Source organism: Phyllobates terribilis, unplaced genomic scaffold (genome assembly GCF_046119375.1).
Source record: "Phyllobates terribilis strain yellow unplaced genomic scaffold, ASM4611937v1 Scaffold_5__5_contigs__length_657084704, whole genome shotgun sequence".
NCBI classification, from domain to species: domain Eukaryota; kingdom Metazoa; phylum Chordata; class Amphibia; order Anura; family Dendrobatidae; genus Phyllobates; species Phyllobates terribilis.
In genome coordinates, this window is record NW_027362765.1 from 461,109,639 (window position 1) to 461,128,158 (window position 18,520).

Genomic DNA, 18,520 nt, shown 5'->3' on the forward strand with positions numbered 1-18,520 from the left:
GATTTTACTTACTCTATGTGTGCCTACATAGCATTCCTTGTTGGAAAATGTTAAATAATTGAGGCTTAAAAAATTGTCTAAAGTTAATTATAGTATTTTTGGTAAAAAAAAAAGTGGTAATGACAATTTACAGGGTAGTGTAATAGAAAAAAAACACCCCACAGCTAAGAATGTGGGAGCTACTAGAAGCAGAAGCATCAGCACCACTATCACCGACTCTAGTTGTCCGGGCAATAGTACTATCAAATGGAGCTCTCAATTGGCCTCCACTCACAAGCGTATTAGTGGGGAGGAAGAGGACGATATTATGGAATATATGGAACATTACTCGCTTCAGTCAGAGCATGATGATGTTACCTCTGACAGTGACACCATCACTCTGAGTCAGTGTTCTGCACAGAATGGTCTACCTGATCTCAAATGACTGATAATTTTTGGGCTATGTGCGCACGTTCAGGAATTGCTTGCAGAAATTTCTGCAGCGTTTCTGCACCTCTTGGCAGCAAAAACACTGCGGAAAATCCGCAGAATTTTTTGATGCGTTTTTGATGCATTTTTTGTGCGTTTTACCTGCGGATTTGCCTTGCGTTTTTTCCAATGCATTGTATAGGCAAAACGCATGTGGAAACGCACAAAGAATGGACATGCTGCATTTTTTCATCATCTCTAAAAGACAGTTACATTGTAAAATTCTGATGTAAAGTTGTCCACATGTATACATTTTTTTGCTGCAGATCTGCTTCTGCAGGTTTTGAGATGGGCAAAAACCATGTCAAAAATTGAATTTGTTACTTGCAGATTTGTCATGGATTTCGATCAGATATACTGCATAGTTCACTCTATGCATTGCAAAGACTGAAATATATAGTGAACATTCACAGAATAAATTCATACTGCGGATTTAAAATCCGCTCTGTAGTTTAATTCTAGCTGCGGATCTATTCCACGGCATATGGATAAGTTTTGGTCAAATCTTATCTGTTGTGAACTCCTTATAACTTTTTTATATTTCAGTCTACATATCATGCATTGTTTTTTGAGAAAAAGCATGAAGCCCCAATTCATTAAGACTTTATAATCCAGTCTTATTGATGGGCGTGTAGGAATAAGATGTGCATGCCACTTAAACCATTTGCTGCATTTTATCAGTGTCATTCTCCTCCATGCGCATTACCAGAAATCTTACTCCAGTCAGAGACAGGAGTAACATTTCTGGAGTAAGAAGCGCCACCACTTTAAACTAATTTGACCAGCAAATATTTTTTGTGGTTTGCTCCAGTTTCTGGCATAAATAATTAGTGTATTGGCCCCAGAGTTTTTAGAATTTTATTTTCACGTACATATAAATTTGTATACTTGATCATTACTTAATGTAAACACATATATCTATACACACACATATGTAATGTTCTTGTCATCAATATAAAAGATTGAATACAAACATACAAACTGTCATATATATATATATATATATATATATATATACACATAGAGTAGACACTCATTGTATAAATAGATACCTTTCAGTTGCTTGACAATAATATCCTTTTCTTTCCTTCCATCGGTATCTTTTAAAACCGTCCTGTAGATTGGACCAAACCTTCCTTCACACACCAACTGGAAGGGTTCACTGATCCTCTCACTTGGGAGCTCTAATGCTAAAAGGCTGGGATCTCGTGTTCTCAGGACAAAGTCCAATGATAGCTCTTCTAAATTGATCCCTGAGTTCACTCTCCTGTGGCTCTCCTGGAAGTAATGTTCTGCTGCAAATAAACATGATAACACCATGAACTGCAAGAATACAATTACTGCCATGTATATACAGCTAGGTGACTCATTATAGGGAATTGTCAGTAGGTTTTTGTTGTATAATCCAAGAGCAGCATGGTGTAAGGGCTGAAACCCTGATTCCAGTGATGTGTCACTTACTAGGCTGCGTGTTGCTGTTTCAATAAAATCAGTGTTTTATCAGCAGCAGATTATCACTACAGGACTAGGTGTCTCGAGCCTCCTTGTCATCAGATCTGTGTGACCATGCCTGACCACTGATTAGCAGCTTTCTATCAATATACAGTGTAAACAGAAAGAATGCCAATCAGTGGTGTGGGCGGGGTTATACAAAGCTCAGCATTCAGAGCACTGCTAGATCTGCAGCAGAGAAAACTGTGATTGAAAAACAACTGCTGCACTCCATAAACTAAGTGGTACATCACTGGAACCAGAGCCTCTGCCCTTACATCATGCTGCTATTAGATCGGATATTTTAACAAATTTTCCTAAAATATAAAAAGTATTTAAAAAGAAAAAAAAATCACATTTTAAATTTGTGATTTATGCCTGTCTTGCTGCAGTATTAAATACAATCAGATAACAGCTCTGGATAACAAAAGAAATGCATCTACCAATACCCTCAATACGCTTTTAGGGCATTCTGAGTTTATAGGGGGGTCTTCTATTAAAAGATGAATGTCCTAACTTGTGCAAGGTGTGGTTACAAAAATCATCTCTCTCAATGTTAGGAGGATGTGACACAACCCTGCATTACAAAGACAGCGCATTGATTCCAAAGGGTACCACGTGATGCTTCATTTTCTCTGTTGTGGCACTGTAGGGGAATTTAATATTGCTGCCGGTTTTCCCTGCTGGGTAATGTCAATTGTCAGGGTTCCCAGCAGTGGGATACTCTGTGATTACAGTAGCTTATTTTTGGGGACCATCTAATATAAAGTTAGTGCCAAAGGGGTTGTTCGATAACAAATACTTCTTGAGTAATTTGTGAATGTAAATTTAATAAATCAAATTTAATAAAAATAACATAGTTAGTTTTTTTATCCAATTCTAAACCCAACCAACGTGGTTGCACACCTAGGTTATTTGTGCAGCGCCACTCATCTACATTTGTATGAGATTGGCGGCACTACGGCAAAAACGTAGAGCTCCCCAGCACGATGTTCACACAGAGCACAGATGACACTTTCTACATCTGTACTTCAATTCCGAAAACTTTACAGATTGCCCTACATCAGACCGCTGAAAGGAAGTGGAGTGGCGCAAACGCATCAAATAAGTGCTGGAAAATTGTACAAGATCTGTCCAAGAGTATTTTTTTTTTCAAGGTGAGGAAAAGAAAAATCCTAAGTACACTGGGAAACTTCAGGAGACTCTCATGTGACAATGTAGAGCAGTGGGGTGTGTTATGCTTTTATCATTGCTATTTAAGACTGTTGCAGGGTAAATATATCACACAGGCAGACATTCCCCCTCAATCTATGTGGCACTGAAGTGATGTAGGGGGCTATCTGTCTGGCGCAGTTTAGTAACGAAAACAGCCCCCTGTGGTGTCACATCTGATGCAGACTCAGACTGTAGGGCCCGGTTTCCATGCTAAGCTGTGTACTGACTGAAGTGAGCCACCAGGAGAAACCTGTGGGGGACAGGTAAGCTTTGGAACAGGAACTGCCGGAAATCGATGAGGGTGAGTATCCCTTCTTTTATTTTCTTTAAGCAGTTAGGGCCCTTTAAAAAAAAAATTTCTTCCCTGGAAAACTAAATAATTGGATTTCCAATGAGTGAATGGTCCATGATTTAGATTATGTAGATTGGATTGTCAGGTTTTGTGTGAACCAATAAAGTCTTAGTCAATAGCGTTATGATCAGGATAATATAGAATATTAAACCATCAGGGATCCCCCCACCCAAATAAGGGGTTCACCATTCAGAATAAGTGCTACAGCAAAATATGTAAATTCTGCCTGCCAGCAAATGTCATTATTGGACCGAGAGTTCATTTCCGAAATCTAAATTCATTCATGAGGGGTGAAAAAAAATGACAGCAGTTGAAGGGGCACAGCTCTTCAACAATAGACTGCAGGGATAATAATATATGACAAATATTTAGACATTCTTTTGCAATGTATGTATATATATATTTTTTAAGCTTTAGTTGACCTTTTTCTCTTTTTTTGCTTGATCTTAATCCTCGAAATCGTAGCCAAAGAATAATGGCAACTAGAATTATAGTAACTCCTATGAGGAAGACAGGGACCACAATCACTTCATACTGGTACGTCCGGACCTCTGTAAAAGAAAAATGAACAATATGGAATCAATTTTCTGCAAGTATATTCTTATGTGTCTAATATCAATTAGTACTAGCTGACAGTTTAGATACCATTAGCCACTTGGCTGCTTGAAAATTTCCCAACAGATTTGTCTTATGTGCCGTCATTAAATTAGTGTTTCTTTGATCAAGCATCTATCAAGAAAATGTAACCAGTAGTGATGAGCGAGCGTGCTCGTTTAACCCTTTCGCCGACCATGCTCGGATGCTTTCCAATTATCTTTGGCGTGCTCGTATGTTAACTTTGAGTCCCTGCGTCTGCATTATTTATGACTGTTAGTCAGCCTCAACACATGTGAGGATTCCCTAACAAACAGGCAATCTCTGCATGTGTTGAGGCTGACTAACAGCCATAAATCATGCAGTTGCAGGGGCTCGAAGTTAATATACGAGCACGCCGAAGATACTTGGAAAGCACCCGAGTCTGCTCAGTGAAGGAGTTAAACAAGCACACTCACTCATCACTAAACCTGTCTTGCTATTAACCAGCTGATATAGGGTATACAATGTAGGCTAATAGCATTACAAAGCAGTCCTGCCGCTGTACTCAAAGCAAGGCTACTTGGAGAAAATTAACTTATTCTTCCTGGGAGCCACCAGCTTTCAGTCATAGAGGCGTGCATGGAGTGGATATAGTCACCAGTCAATACATAGCGCCGCGCACTGTCAGCATGCCCCGGCATTTTGATTGACAGCTCACTCTGCAGCGCATTTGTGCAGAGTGAACTGTCATATCAAAGTATCAGGCTGTGCTTAAAGCTGCCACTCACTATGTACTGAGCGGTAACTGTAGAGGCACCGGCACTCTTCTATGACTGAAAGTCAGTGGCTCCTGGGAGAAAAAGTTTGTTTTCTCCCAGTAGCCGCACTTTTAGCTTTGTAACGCTATTAACCTGCAGATTAGCCCTATAGCTGCATTTTACCAGCATTTGTAGACATGGCAGGTTCCATTTAAATACCATTTTATGCACTTTATATGTAGGGCCAAAATTCTATGGTGATAAATTCCATAATACATCTTTTTAGCAGTCGGAGTGTGATACAGTTCCAACTCCCCTTCATGGAAATTGATTTAAAAGAGAACACTCTTTGTATACTAAGAAGTTAATCAGCACAGAAATTTTGAGAAATTTTGAGCTGAGGGGAAATGCCCTTTTACTTTGGCAGTGTCGGTAATCTGATGGACATGCCAGTATAAGTACCTCCATAAGAGAGTAAGCCACAATATTACTCTTACTGCTTCTAAGCTTCTGCTCTTCTTTCCACCTCCAGGAAATTCACCATAAGAGGTAAGATGGTCAACACTACATAGCTGTTATACTGAGTTTTATGAAAATCAGATAGTGATATGTAAATTTAATATTCACTAAATGAACTGGTTATACTTACCGCATAGCCGGTCAGTGCTATCGCAGTCCAGGAGAGTACGTGCAGGTAGTCGGACACGTTGGTTGTCCATCATTAAATATTTGGGCTACTTCTTACAGTCTGCGTAGGAAAACATAATGCACCAGTTAAAGAAGAATAATGATACATACAGCATTGTTTGCCTGTCATTAGGTTTGATTCATTATGTTTTCCCGGTAGTATAACTTAAAGCTCGTGGACCCCAATGCAATATCTCCAACAGGGCCTTCGACTATCAGTCCTAAATAGTATTGGTCTTCTCATATGGGCTATAGGGACCTTTTTGGCCTTTCTAGCAACCCCCTGCACCTACTATAGTCGCTGTGTATTACATATACAGTTAGGTCCATATATATTTGGACAGAGACAACATTTTTCTAATTTTGGTTCCAGACATTACCACAATGAATTTTAAACAAAACAATTCAGATGCAGTTGAAGTTCAGATTTTCAGCTTTCATTTGAGGGTATCCACATTAAAATTGGATGAAGGGTTTAGGAGTTTCAGCTCCTTAACATGTGCCACCCTGTTTTTAAAGGGACCAAAAGTAATTGGACAATTGACTCCAAGGCTATTTCATGGACAGGTGTGGGCAATCCCTTCGTTATGTCATTCTCAATTAAGCAGATAAAAGGCCTGGAGTTGATTTGATGTGTGGTGCTTGCATTTGGAAGGTTTTGCTGTGAAGTAAACATGCGGTTAAAGGAGCTCTCCATGCAGGTGAAACAAGCCATCCTTAAGCTGCAAAAACAGAAAAAACCCATCCGAGAAATTGCTACAATATTAGGAGTGGCAAAATCTACAGTTTGGTACATCCTGAGAAAGAAAGCACTGGTGAACTCATCAATGCAAAAAGACCTGGGCGCCCACGGAAGACAACAATGGTGGATGATCGCAGAATAATCTCCATGGTGAAGAGAAACCCTTTCACAACAGCCAACCAAGTGAACAACACTCTCCAGGAGGTAGGCGTATCAATATCCAAATCTACCATAAAGAGAAGACTGCATGAGAGTAAATACAGAGGGTTCACTGCACGGTGCAAGCCACTCATAAGCATCAAGAATAAAAAGGCTATACTGGACTTTGCAAAAAAACAGCTAAAAAACCAGAACAGTTCAGGAAGAACATTCTTTGGACAGATGAAACAAAGATCAACCTCTACCAGAATGATGGAAAGAGAAATGTATGGCGAAGGCGTAGTACAGCTCATGATCCAAAGCATACCACATCATCTATAAAACACGGCGGAGGCAGTATGATGGCTTGGGCATGCATGGCTGCCAGTGGCACTGGGTCACTAGTGTTTATTGATGATGTGACACAGGACAGAAGCAGCCGAATGAATTCTGATATATTCAGAGCCATACTGTGTGCTCAGATCCAGCCAAATGCAGCCAAACTGATTGGTCGTCGTTTCATACTACAGATGGACAATGACCCAAAACATAAAGCCAAAGCAACCCAGGGGTTTATTAAAGCAAAGAAGTGGAATATTCTTGAATGGCCAAGTCAGTCACCTGATCTCAACCCAATTGAGCATGCATTTCACTTGTTAAAGACTAAACTTCAGACAGAAAGGCCCACAAACAAACAGCAACTGAAAACCACTGCAGTGAAGGCCTGGCAGAGCATCAAAAAGGAGGAAACACAGCGTCTGGTGATGTCCATGAGTTCAAGACTTCAGGCAGTCATTGCCAACAAAGGGTTTTCAGCCAAGTACTAGAAATGAACATTTTATTTACAATTATTTAATTTGTCCAATTACTTTTGGTCCCTTTAAAAACAGGGTGGCACATGTTAAGGAGCTGAAACTCCTGAACCCTTCATCCATTTTTAATGTGAATACCCTCAAATGAAAGCTGAAAGTTTGAACTTCAACTGAATCTGAATTGTTTTGTTTAAAATTCATTGTGGTAACGTCTAGAACCAAAATTAGAAAAATGTTGTCTCTGTCCAAATATACAGTACAGACCAAAAGTTTGGACACACCTTCTCATTTAAAGATTTTTCTGTATTTTCATGACTATGAAAATTGGACATTCACACTGAAGGCATCAAAACTATGAATTAACACATGTGGAATTATATACTTAACAAAAAAGTGTGAAACAACTGAAATTATGTCTTATATTCTAGGTTCTTCAAAGTAGCCACCTTTTGCTTTGATGACTGCTTTGCACACTCTTGGCATTCTCTTGATGAGCTTCAAGAGGTAGTCAATGGAAATGGTCTTCCAACAATCTTGAAGGCGTTCCCAGAGATGCTTAGCACTTGTTGGCTCTTTTGCCTTCACTCTGTGGTCCAGCTCATCCCAAACCATCTCGAATAGGTTCAGGTCTGGTGACTGGAGGCCAGGTCATCTGGCATAGCACCCCATCACTCTCCCTCTTGGTCAAATAGCCCTTACACAGCCTGGAGGTGTGTTTGGGGTCATTGTCCTGTTGAAAAATAAATGATGGTCCAACTAAACGCAAACCGGATGGAATAGCATGCCGCTGCAAGATGCTGTGGTAGCCATGCTGGTTCAGTATGCCTTCAATTTTGAATAAATCCCCAACAGTGTCACCAACAAAGCACCCGCACACCATCACACCTCCTCCTCCATGCTTCACGGTGGGAACCAGGCATGTAGAGTCCATCCGTCCACCTTTTCTGCGTCGCACAAAGACAGGGTGGTTGGAACCAAAGATCTCCAATTAGGACCCATCAGACCAAAGCACAGATTTCCACTGGTCTAATGTCCATTCCTTGTGTTCTTTAGCCCAAACAAGTCTCTTCTGCTTGTTGCCTGTCCTTAGCAGTGGTTTCCTAGCAGCTATTTTACCATGAAGGCCTGCTGCACAAAGTCTCCTCTTAACAGTTGTTGTAGAGATGTGTCTGCTGCTAGAACTCTGTGTGGCATTGACCTGGTCTCTAATCTGAGCTGCTATTAGCCTGCTATTTCTGAGGCTGGTGACTCAGATAAACTTATCCTAAAAAGCAGAGGTGACTCTTGGTCTTCCTTTCCTGGGTCGGTCCTCATGTGAGCCAGTTTCTTTGTAGCGCTTGATGGTTTTTGCAACTGCACTTGGGGACACTTTCAAAGTTTGCCCAATTTTTCGGACTGACTGACCTTCATTTCTTAAAGTAATGATGGCCACTCGTTTTTCTTTACTTAGCTGCTTTTTCTTGCCATAATACAAATTCTAACAGTCTATTCAGTAGGACTATCAGCTGTTTATCCACCAGACTTCTGCACAACACAACTGATGGTCCCAACCCCATTTATAAGGCAAGAAATCCCACTTATTAATCCTGACAGGGCACACCTGTGAAGTGAAAACCATTTCCGGTGACTACCTCTTGAAGCTCATTAAGAGAATGCCAAGAGTGTGCAAAGCAGTCATCAAAGCAAAAGGTGGCTACTTTGAAGAACCTAGAATATAAGACATATTTTCAGTTGTTTCACACTTTTTTGTTAAGTATATATTTCCACATGTGTTAATTCATAGTTTTGATGCCTTCAGTGTGAAATAGTCAAGAAAATACAGAAAAATCTTTAAATGAGAAGGTGTGTCCAAACTTTTGGTCTGTACTGTATATAGACCTAACTGTAAATGCAGAATAATCTTGAAGCATGGAGCTGATAGTATCAGGAGGATAATTAATACAGTGGATTCCAAAAAAGTATTAAAAAAAAACAGGTGAAACTAGAAGTTTACATACACTATATAAAAAGTGAAATCAGAATAAACTTCTCCCGTTTTAGGTGAATTAGGATTACCCTAATTTTTAATATTTGTCAAATGGCAGAATAATGAGAGAGAGACAATGTTTTAAGGCCTTTTTTATTACTTACTGCAAAGTCAAAATTTACATCCATTTCATTAGTATTTGATACCATTGCCCTTAAACTGAATGACTTGGGTCAAACGTTTGGGATATCCCTCCACAAGCTTCTCACAATAGTTGGTCGGAATTTGGTCCCATTCCTCCTGACAAAACTGGTGTAACTGATCAAGGTTTGTAAACTTTTGACTTTGCAGTAAGTAATAAAAATGCCTTAAAACATTCTCTCTCTCTCATTATTCTGGCATTTGGCAAATATTAAAAATGATGGAAATCCTAATTGACCTAAAACGGGAAAGGTTTATTCTGATTTCATGTCAGATATTGAAAAAAACATGCATATGTGTCTTTTTATATAGTGTATGTAAACTTCTGGTTTCAACTGTATATGATGACATCTTTTCAATTTTTTATATCACTATCTGTACACAAAGAAAAAAGTCACATCTTGCAATTTTCACACTGGCCCCTAGGTCTAATATTAGACTCCTACTTCCTACAGCCACATGGACATTGGTAACAATAGATTGACTTAGACCCTATTTGTTTGTATAGAAGCTGTAACATCCCTGGCGGCGTGCTGGCATGGCTTACCACCTCCCACCATGCAAGACCTCCATCTTACCTATCAGTCCAGGCTGTACACTTTGCTCCAGTATCTGCTGTGTGCATGTCTCTTGTCTGATTGCTTAGGGCGGCGGCGCGGCTACTGCCTGATTCTTATAGTTACTGTGTGCGCACTCCTAATGCGTCCCCACCCTATTGTTGTGAGTCACTAGATACTTAAACCCCCTCCACCCAGTAGGAGGGGCATGAGCAACACTTTCTTTCAGTGTGTTCTGTGCAACTGAGTTGCCAGGTCCTGTCCTGTATCTTGTCTGTTTCCGCCACCCTGGGGGCTGTATACCCAGGCCAGTTATCTGTATCTGTGACTTCTAGTCTGTTTCCGCCACCCTGGGGGCTGAGTTCCCAGGTTCGTTCCTGTATCTTGTTCCGGGTTCAGTTCCTGTCTGAACTGTGTCCTAGCCCGTTACCTGTTTGTCTCTATGTCCGTACCTGCCCTTTTCCTGCAGTGTCTGAACCTGCACCTAACTACAACTTGTTGTCTCTGTACTTCTTTTTTTGAGTTTTGTGTCCACTCGCTACTTCATTGTAAGTACCTTGTGTGTATCTGGCACTGCTTGTCCCGTTTCCCTGCCTCCGTATATACCTCCTGTGCTCTAATTATCTTCCTGTATTTTCCAGTCTGTTCTATGTGAACAGAACCCTGTCCTGTCTGCCTGCACCTTCTGCTCTGTTCTGCTCTGCTTGTCCACCGCACCTGCGGTTTCGCTCTGCTCTGCTTGTCCACTGCACCTGCGGTTTCGCTCTGCTTGTCCACCCCACCTGCGGTTTCGCTCTGCTTGTCCACCGCACCTGCGGTTTCGCTCTGCTTGTCCACCGCACCTGCGGTTTCGCTCCGCTCTGCTTGTCCACCGCACCTGCGGTTTCACTCTGCTCTGCTCCACTTGTCCTCTGCGCTTGCGGTTCTACTCTGCTAGTCCTCCGCACCCGCGGCTCTTTTCCTGTATCCCAGTCTGTACTGGTCCATATCCAGCCTGCGTTCCTTCCTGTCCGTATCTGCCAGTCTACATACCAGCCGTGCCTGCCAGCACCCACCTGTCTGCATACCAGCCGTGCCTGCCAGTACCCGCCTGTCTGCATACCAGCCATGCCTGCCAGTACCCACCTGTCTGCATACCAGCTGTGCCTGCCCGTTCCTGCATGCCCCAGTGTGAGTCAACAGCTGTGACCGGGGTCTGACCTGGAGTAGCACCTGGTCCCTCTGCTCATTTCCTCCCTGGTTCATGGAGTCGACTGAGCCGCCGTGCGACCTTGGTCGGACCGAGTTGATACTTAGTCACGCCCCTCCAGGCACTCCTTGGTTCATGGTCCAGTGGGATCACTAACCACGCTCTCGCCAGTCAGTCCGGGCGTGTGCGTAACCGAAGCATTATCTCAGTGTGCCCTATTTTCGAAAAAGGCCATTGTGAAGACGGGGAGGAGGTGAGCTGTGACATCAGCTTTTATGAATGGTGGATCCTGTGTTATGTACTATATATAAGGTATTACATTTTTTTATAAAACAAGATTAAAAAGTCTTATGTAAAGACCAGGAAGTGTGCATCTTGTAAAAGGCCTAATGGTCATTGTGAAAGTTGCAAGATTTCTGATTTCTTTGTTAATTCAGATAATGATAAAGAAAATTGAAATAAAAAATATCATTATGTAATTTTTACAAATACATTTACTGGAAAAAATGGAATTCAAACAGGTCATTTTCTGATTATTACTTTTAATAGATATATATTATTAGAAAAGGACTAATTACTAGTGATGAGCGAGCACTAAAATGCTCGGGTACTCGTTGCTCGGGTCGAGCAAATTGGAATACTCGGGTGCTCGACCTGAGCAACGAGCCCAATGTAAGGCTATGGGAAACTCGAGCATTTTTCAGGTGGCTCACCCCCGGCAATCTGCAGAGGGCCTAAAAATTTCCCAAATTGATGGGAAGAGTGTTCAAATGACATGGGAACAGCATGGGGAAGACCCTTGGAAGCATTTCTGACTCCCAGGTCACTGCTGTCAACAACGTTGTCACAGGTATTATGCCACTTTTTCGGACTCACAATAAAACATACCAAAACGAAACCAAAATGGATTTTGCTGGGAAATATGTTAACGAACATCCTTTCCATGACATGTAACACAACCAGAGCAGGACCCACTAGTAGTGATGAGCGAGCACTAAAATGCTTGAGTACTCGTTGCTCGGGTCAAGCAAATTGGAATGCTCGGGTGCTCGACGCGGGGGCAACGAGCCCAATGTAAGTCTATGGGAAACTCGAGCATTTTTAAGGCACTTCCCCCCGGCGGTCTGCAGAGGGCCTAAAAATTGCCCAAATCGATGGGAACAGTGCTCAAATGACATGGGAACAGCATGGGGAAGACCCCTGGAAGCATCTCTGACTCCCAGATCACTGCTGTCAACAACGTGGTCAGAGTATTATGCCACTTTTACGGACTCACAATAAAACATACAAAAGCGAAACCAATATGGATTTTCCTGGGAAATATGTTAGGGAACATCCTTTCCAGGCTAATGACTTGTATATAAAGCAAAATAAATAACCAAAAACAAAAATACTCCTCCACACCTTGGGCTATGTTCACACATAGTGTTTTTGATGCGTTTTTGCACTTTTGCATTGCTTTCAACAAAGACAAATGCATTCACCAGGAAATGTCATTTTAACATTTTACAACCTTATCTGGCCATGTGGTGTGTGACACATCATCAGACACATGCATACAGTGCTGAAAAGACATGGGAACAGCATGGGGAAGACCTCTGGAAGCATTTCTGACTCCCAGGTCACTGCCTAAAAGTGTGCCCATCATAAGTGATCCTTGGCGCATGTGAAGATGCCTCCCACCATGCACCTGTCATTGCAGACTTGCAACGATCACCGTCCACGTCCTTGTCCCACTGCAGCGTTCAGTTGTCCCTACCCCATTCCTTGGAATGCAAGCGCAAGTATGCAGCCAGCCACCCACCCACAGGCTGCAATACTATACTGCCAAATTTTTGACAGCTGCTTGCACTTGAAATGTGGCCTTTTAGGCTCGTGGAGGCGAATTCTTTTCATATCCTCATGCCGGCGGCGGCCAGATGTCCATACTCGGTCCACAGCCGCCACTGTTTCTCCCGGTGTCACCTCCGCCTTCCACAAGCACGGGTCCCACAACATGACCCGTGCCCTCCCCAGTGCACTTATTGGGAGGGACCGCCTAACCACAAACACGTGGACAGGTGAATGTGGCCAGGGACGGTACGGAGCCGGTCCACAACTTTTTTTACTGAGAGTTGTATTTAGCTAGGTGAAAGAACTGGCATAGAGGGAAACCATATCTACCCTGCGTGTCATTTCTCCCAGAAAGTCCTCTAATGCAGCTTGTTGCAGAAGCAATGGCAGCCCGTCCAACATCAACTTGCACTCGTCGGTGGTGCTTTGACACGCACACACATCTTTCTTTGCGCATTTAATTTCTTGAATACAGAGTTGGACAATGGCCTGATCTGTAATGCGGTTTAAGAAATAACATGCATAAGCATGGCCGATCCACATTAAAAAAGCAGCCACAGAGTGTCCGGGAACCTTCTGCCACACTTTTCTTAGACAGGGCTGCTTCTAGGCAGGGTTGGACGGGCCCACCAGAGAACCAGAGACTCCTCCGGCAGGCCCTGGCTTCTCCTTTAGGAGAGTTCATAGTGCTGAGGTGAAGCCATGATGATGATAGAGGCCACCATCTGCTTAGTTTTCTGTTACTTGGAATGCAAGTGCAAGTATGCAGGCCAGCCACCCACCCACAGGCCACAACACTAAACTGCCAGATTTCTGGGCAGCTGCTTGCACTTGAAATATGGCCTTTTAAGCTCGTGGAGGCGGAAGCTTTTCACAACCTCATGCTGGCGGCGGCCGGGTGTGCATACTCGGTCCCCAGCCGCCACTGTTTCTCCCAGTATTGTCTCTGCCTTCCACAAGCACGGGTCCCACAACATTACCCGTGCCCTCCCCAGTGCACTTACTGGGAAGGACCGCCTAGCCACAAACACGTGGACAGGTGAATGTGGCCAGGGACGGTACGGAGCCAGTCCACAACTTTTTTTGCTGAGAGTTGTATTCAGCTCGGTGAAAGTACTGGCATAGAGGGAAACAGTATCTACTCCGGCTGTCATTTCTCCGTCACTAGGATCCGCCCATTGTCACACACGACCATGCCTGGCTGTATGTTCAGCAGTGAGAGCCACAGATCACGCTGCTGTGTTACAGCTTTCAACAACTCTGCAGCGCTAGGCGTTTTGTCAATTAAGAATTAAACATGTTATCTTCAGCACAGCCTGTTGCCGCTTGGCCGAGGCAGTGCTGCCGTGCTTCCAGCTTATGACTGATGTGGTCATTTCGGAGATGGAGGCTGAAGAGGAGGAGGAGGCTGAGGAGGATGAGATGCAGGAGTTGTAGACCGTGGGGGCAACACTGATTGACCTAGGGCCCGCAATCCTTGGCATCTGGAGGACGTGTTCCGTCCCAAGGTCCGACTGGGTCCCGGCTTCCACTATGTTAACCCAGTGTGCCGTCAGCAAGATGTACCGTCCCTGCCCACAAGCACTTGTCCATGTGTTCGTGGTTAGGTGGACTTTACCAGTAACTGCGTTGTTGAGGGCATGGCTAATGTTTTGGGACACGTGCTTGTGTAATGTGTGGACGGCACACCGGGAGAAATAGTGGCGGCTGGGGACCGAGTACCGAGGGACTGCCACCGCCATCAGGTTGCGGAATGCTTCCGTCTCCACGAGCCTAAAAGGCAACATTTCGAGCGCAAGCAGTCGTGAAATGTGAGAATTTAGTAGTTTGGCCTGTGGGGCGTTGGCTGCATATTTGCGCTTGCGTTCCAAGGATTGGGGTATGGCCAACTGAACGCTGCGCTGGGACAAGGACATGGACGTGCTTCCTAATGCTGCTACTTGAGAGTGTGCAATGACAGGTGCAGGGCAGGAGGCATCTTCGCATGCACCATGGACAGGGGATTGGCTTGCAAGCATAACAGCGGAAGAAGCAATGGTGCCACCCGCAGACACTGTTCCTGGACCCTGGGGTTCGGCCCACAAAGTCGGGTGCTTTGCTGCCATGTTCCTGATCATGCTGGTGGTGGTCAGGCTGGTCGTTTTGCCAGCGCTGCTGATGCTGGCCTGGCAGGTGGTGCAAATGGCCTTTTTGGGGTTATAGGCAGAGTCTTTAAAACACAACCAGGTTCGGGAAGATCTAACAGTTGTACTGACAAGTTCCTTTGTGTTGGTGTTACGGGGAACGGTTGCCTGCCTTCTGTCTGCTGCCACCACACTGCTTCTTCCTGCCTGTTGGGGTGCTCTGCCTCCCTCCCCCTGTGTGCTGCTGTCCTCACTCTGCATGTCCTCCTGCCAGATTGGGTCAGTTACTATATCATCCACCACCTCATCTTCCACTTCCGCACCCTGGTCCTCCTCCTGACTTTCTGGCAATTGTGTCTCATCATCGTCCACCTCTTGTGACACTTTCTTACCGTCGCCTTCGTGTGACAGTGGCTGCTCAAATATTTGGGCATCGCTACACGCGATCTCCTCTTGCCCCGCTTCAAGTGGACCGGGCGAGAGGCCCGAATCTATAAATGGGAAAGTGAACAGCTCTTCAGAGTGTCCAAGTGTGGGATCAGTTGTTTCTGGGTACTCGGCATGGTGGGAGGAAGGAGGATCAGGGTGAGGAATATGCGGTTCAGACTCACGGCTACTGAGACTTGACCGTGTGGAAGACAGGGTGTTGGTGGTCGCAAAGTGACTGGAAGCATTATCCGCTATCCAACCAACAACCTTTTGACACTGCTCTGGGTTCAATAGTGGTGTGCTGCAGTCCCCTAGAAATTAGGACAGGAAGGTCAGGGGAGAAGATGTGGGTGTTTGTTGTGGCACAATTTTGGCTTGCCCAAGGCCTTGTCCTTGGCCTCTGCATGTACCATTACCATCACGTCCAGTTCCTTGTCCCTTGCCGCGTGCCTTGCCCATTTTAAATCCAGAACAGTATCTTCCACGCTCACTACAAATGACTGAGTTTGGAGCGAAATTATATTTGATCCGTGTGACGGAGAAAACAGAGTTTTAAATACCTGACCTGTAGGTAAGTAGTTTGAACAGCAAACTGCTGTGAATTGCTTCACTGACACACTAAAGGAAATTTTTAATGGAGGCCAGAAATGGCAGTATTTTCTGACAACGTATATGTGATCCGTGTGACAGAGAAAACACAGTTTTAAATACCTGGCCTGTAGGTAAGTAGTTTGAACAGCAAAATACTGTGAATTGCTTCACTGACACACTAAAGGAAATTTATAATGGAGGCCAGAAATGGCAGTATTTTCTGACAACGTATATGTGATCCGTGTGACGGAGAAAACACAGTTTTAAATAGCTGGATTTCTAGTGCTGTAATATGGAAGGGACCTGGCTGTATTCTGCAGTGTCAACAAGCAAATGGCGCAGAAAAACAATGTTCTCTGGATTGATTTTTAAGCAAATAATGAGGATTAAGATTCAAAGAAAAGTATTCCTCGCCCCTGAGACCTGAGCCTTTGTATAGAAATATCTAACAGCAGCAGAAGGCAGAATTGGAATGGAGCCTCTTGTGCGATATGCACTGCAGTCTGCTATATACACTGCCTGCCTATACACCCTGCCTGCCTGATATCGCTGCAGATGGATTAGTTAGTCCTCAGAATGACTGTTTGTTAAGATGGATATGTGTAATGTACGGTTTTTCTCCCTACACTACCTAATACACAAGCAAATCTCTCCCTGACGCAGCAGCACCTCTCCTTATACTGTCTGATTCTGGAGTGACTGTGACGAGCATGGCGGCACCAGGTCTGATATAGACCTGATGACGCTGTACGGCCAGCCAATCACTATAATGCCCACAACCAACATGGCTACTGCATTACAGTGCATGGCAGGCAATCCCTGCATGTTCATTGGCTCTCTAAAGAGCGCCAAACATGCAGGGATGGGACCCGAGTTCCCGCCTGAGCAACCCGGAAATACTCGGCGAGAGCCGAGCATGTCGAGCAGTGAGATGCTCGGGCGAGTACCGAGCAGTAGCGAGCATGCTCGCTCAACACTTACTTCTAGTGATGAGCAAGTATGTTTTGTTAACCCTTTCGCTGAGTATACTCGGCCGAGCACCGAGTATTTATAGCGTGCTCGGGCTTTAAGTTTTCGTCGCTCCGTGAACATGATTTGCAACTGTTTGACAGATTTAATGTGAGGAATGCTGGAAAAACAGGCATTCCTCACATGTATTGAATCTGTCAAACAGTCGCAAATCATGTTCACGGAGCGAGGAAAACTTAAAGCCCGAGCACGCTATAAATACTCGGTGCTCGGCCGAGTATACTAGGCGAAAGGGTTAACAAAACATACTCGCTCATCACTACTTATTGCAAGTACAGGAGACTTCTATGTTTATCAGTTATTTTGTATCATACTTCCATAACATGCATTTAAAGCTAAGCTAAATGGCCAAAGTTTTGGCTAATCCAGGATTTTTCAGCAAGTAAACAAGGGAGCACTGCAGAAATGTCTGCAATCAAGCTGTTTCGTGTGACCATACTGAATAAAGTGTCCATGGCCTTCATTTATTAGTCAGGTTAGTCAATGGTGGCAAAGAGCACCTGTCTGTCTCTCTAGTGAGTATAGCTATCTCAGCTTTACTTAAACTTCCCTTTAGTTTTATTTATAATTGTGTAATACTTAATTTGTTCTGTGGAGGCGCTGCAGGGAACTAAACACTTGGATTCCCCCAAAAACTGTAGCCAACAACACGAAATACTATCAGTTAATGTTACAGAGTAGAAAAAGATGTAGATATATTTGACCGGACCCTTTAAAGCTCATTTATTATGGTTATTGTGTTGATATTTGACGCACTTTGCATGGTCTAGAGTAAATCCCAGATAAGTGTCGGTGTAAGTAGATAAAGGTGCACCAAATCTAACAGCCTGTCTCTATGATCAATTTGACGTATATTCTAACTATAAGACATTAGTCATTTACATTATTTTTTATCAGATTCACAATTGATAAAACTTTTAAATGGTACAAATTACAGTGCAAACATTTTTTTCACAATTTTAGATTAAACATTTAATTTATTCAATTTCTGACAATTTGGTGCAGGCTGAATAATAACTGTGTGACTATGCTTCTTACAATAGTATTCCAAAAATCCATGGTAAAGGCTGTCATGATCATTTAAATGGTTGGGGAATTAGAATTTGGTAATGTCATTTTTGAATATTTTTAAAATGAACAAGATAATGAGCTTTATCTAAAAGTGAGACTTTACCAGGATTGTTTTATATATTTCTTTTTTTTTCTAGCTGTAAAAGTAGTAAGCTATTTTAAGTTTTTTTTTTTAAGGGTTAACGTACTTATTCAAAACATTTTATAAAACGACCTTTATTCTAAGCAGAGCTTTGAATGGCTTAATATGCAAATTCCATTCTAGCGGGATATTGTAATTGTAGGTACTCAA

At 43.3% G+C, this 18,520-nt stretch overlaps 1 protein-coding gene across 2 annotated transcripts in view; it reads right to left on the bottom strand.

Annotated features, from left to right (window-relative positions):
• The window catches only part of STYK1 (serine/threonine/tyrosine kinase 1), a 102,237-nt gene that overhangs the window by 40,551 nt on the left and 43,166 nt on the right, over positions 1–18,520 (bottom strand). The window contains exons 2-4 of one of the 2 annotated variants that reach the window (XM_073685388.1): positions 5,510–5,608; positions 3,949–4,077; positions 1,521–1,760 (exon numbers count right to left, since the gene is read on the bottom strand). In XM_073685388.1, coding sequence (XP_073541489.1) covers positions 1,521–1,760; positions 3,949–4,077; positions 5,510–5,582 — 442 coding nt within the window. In that variant the 5' untranslated portion in view covers positions 5,583–5,608. Of the gene's footprint in view, positions 1–1,520; positions 1,764–3,948; positions 4,078–5,509; positions 5,609–18,520 lie in introns of both variants that reach the window. The other variant, XM_073685387.1, reaches the window with a different exon arrangement.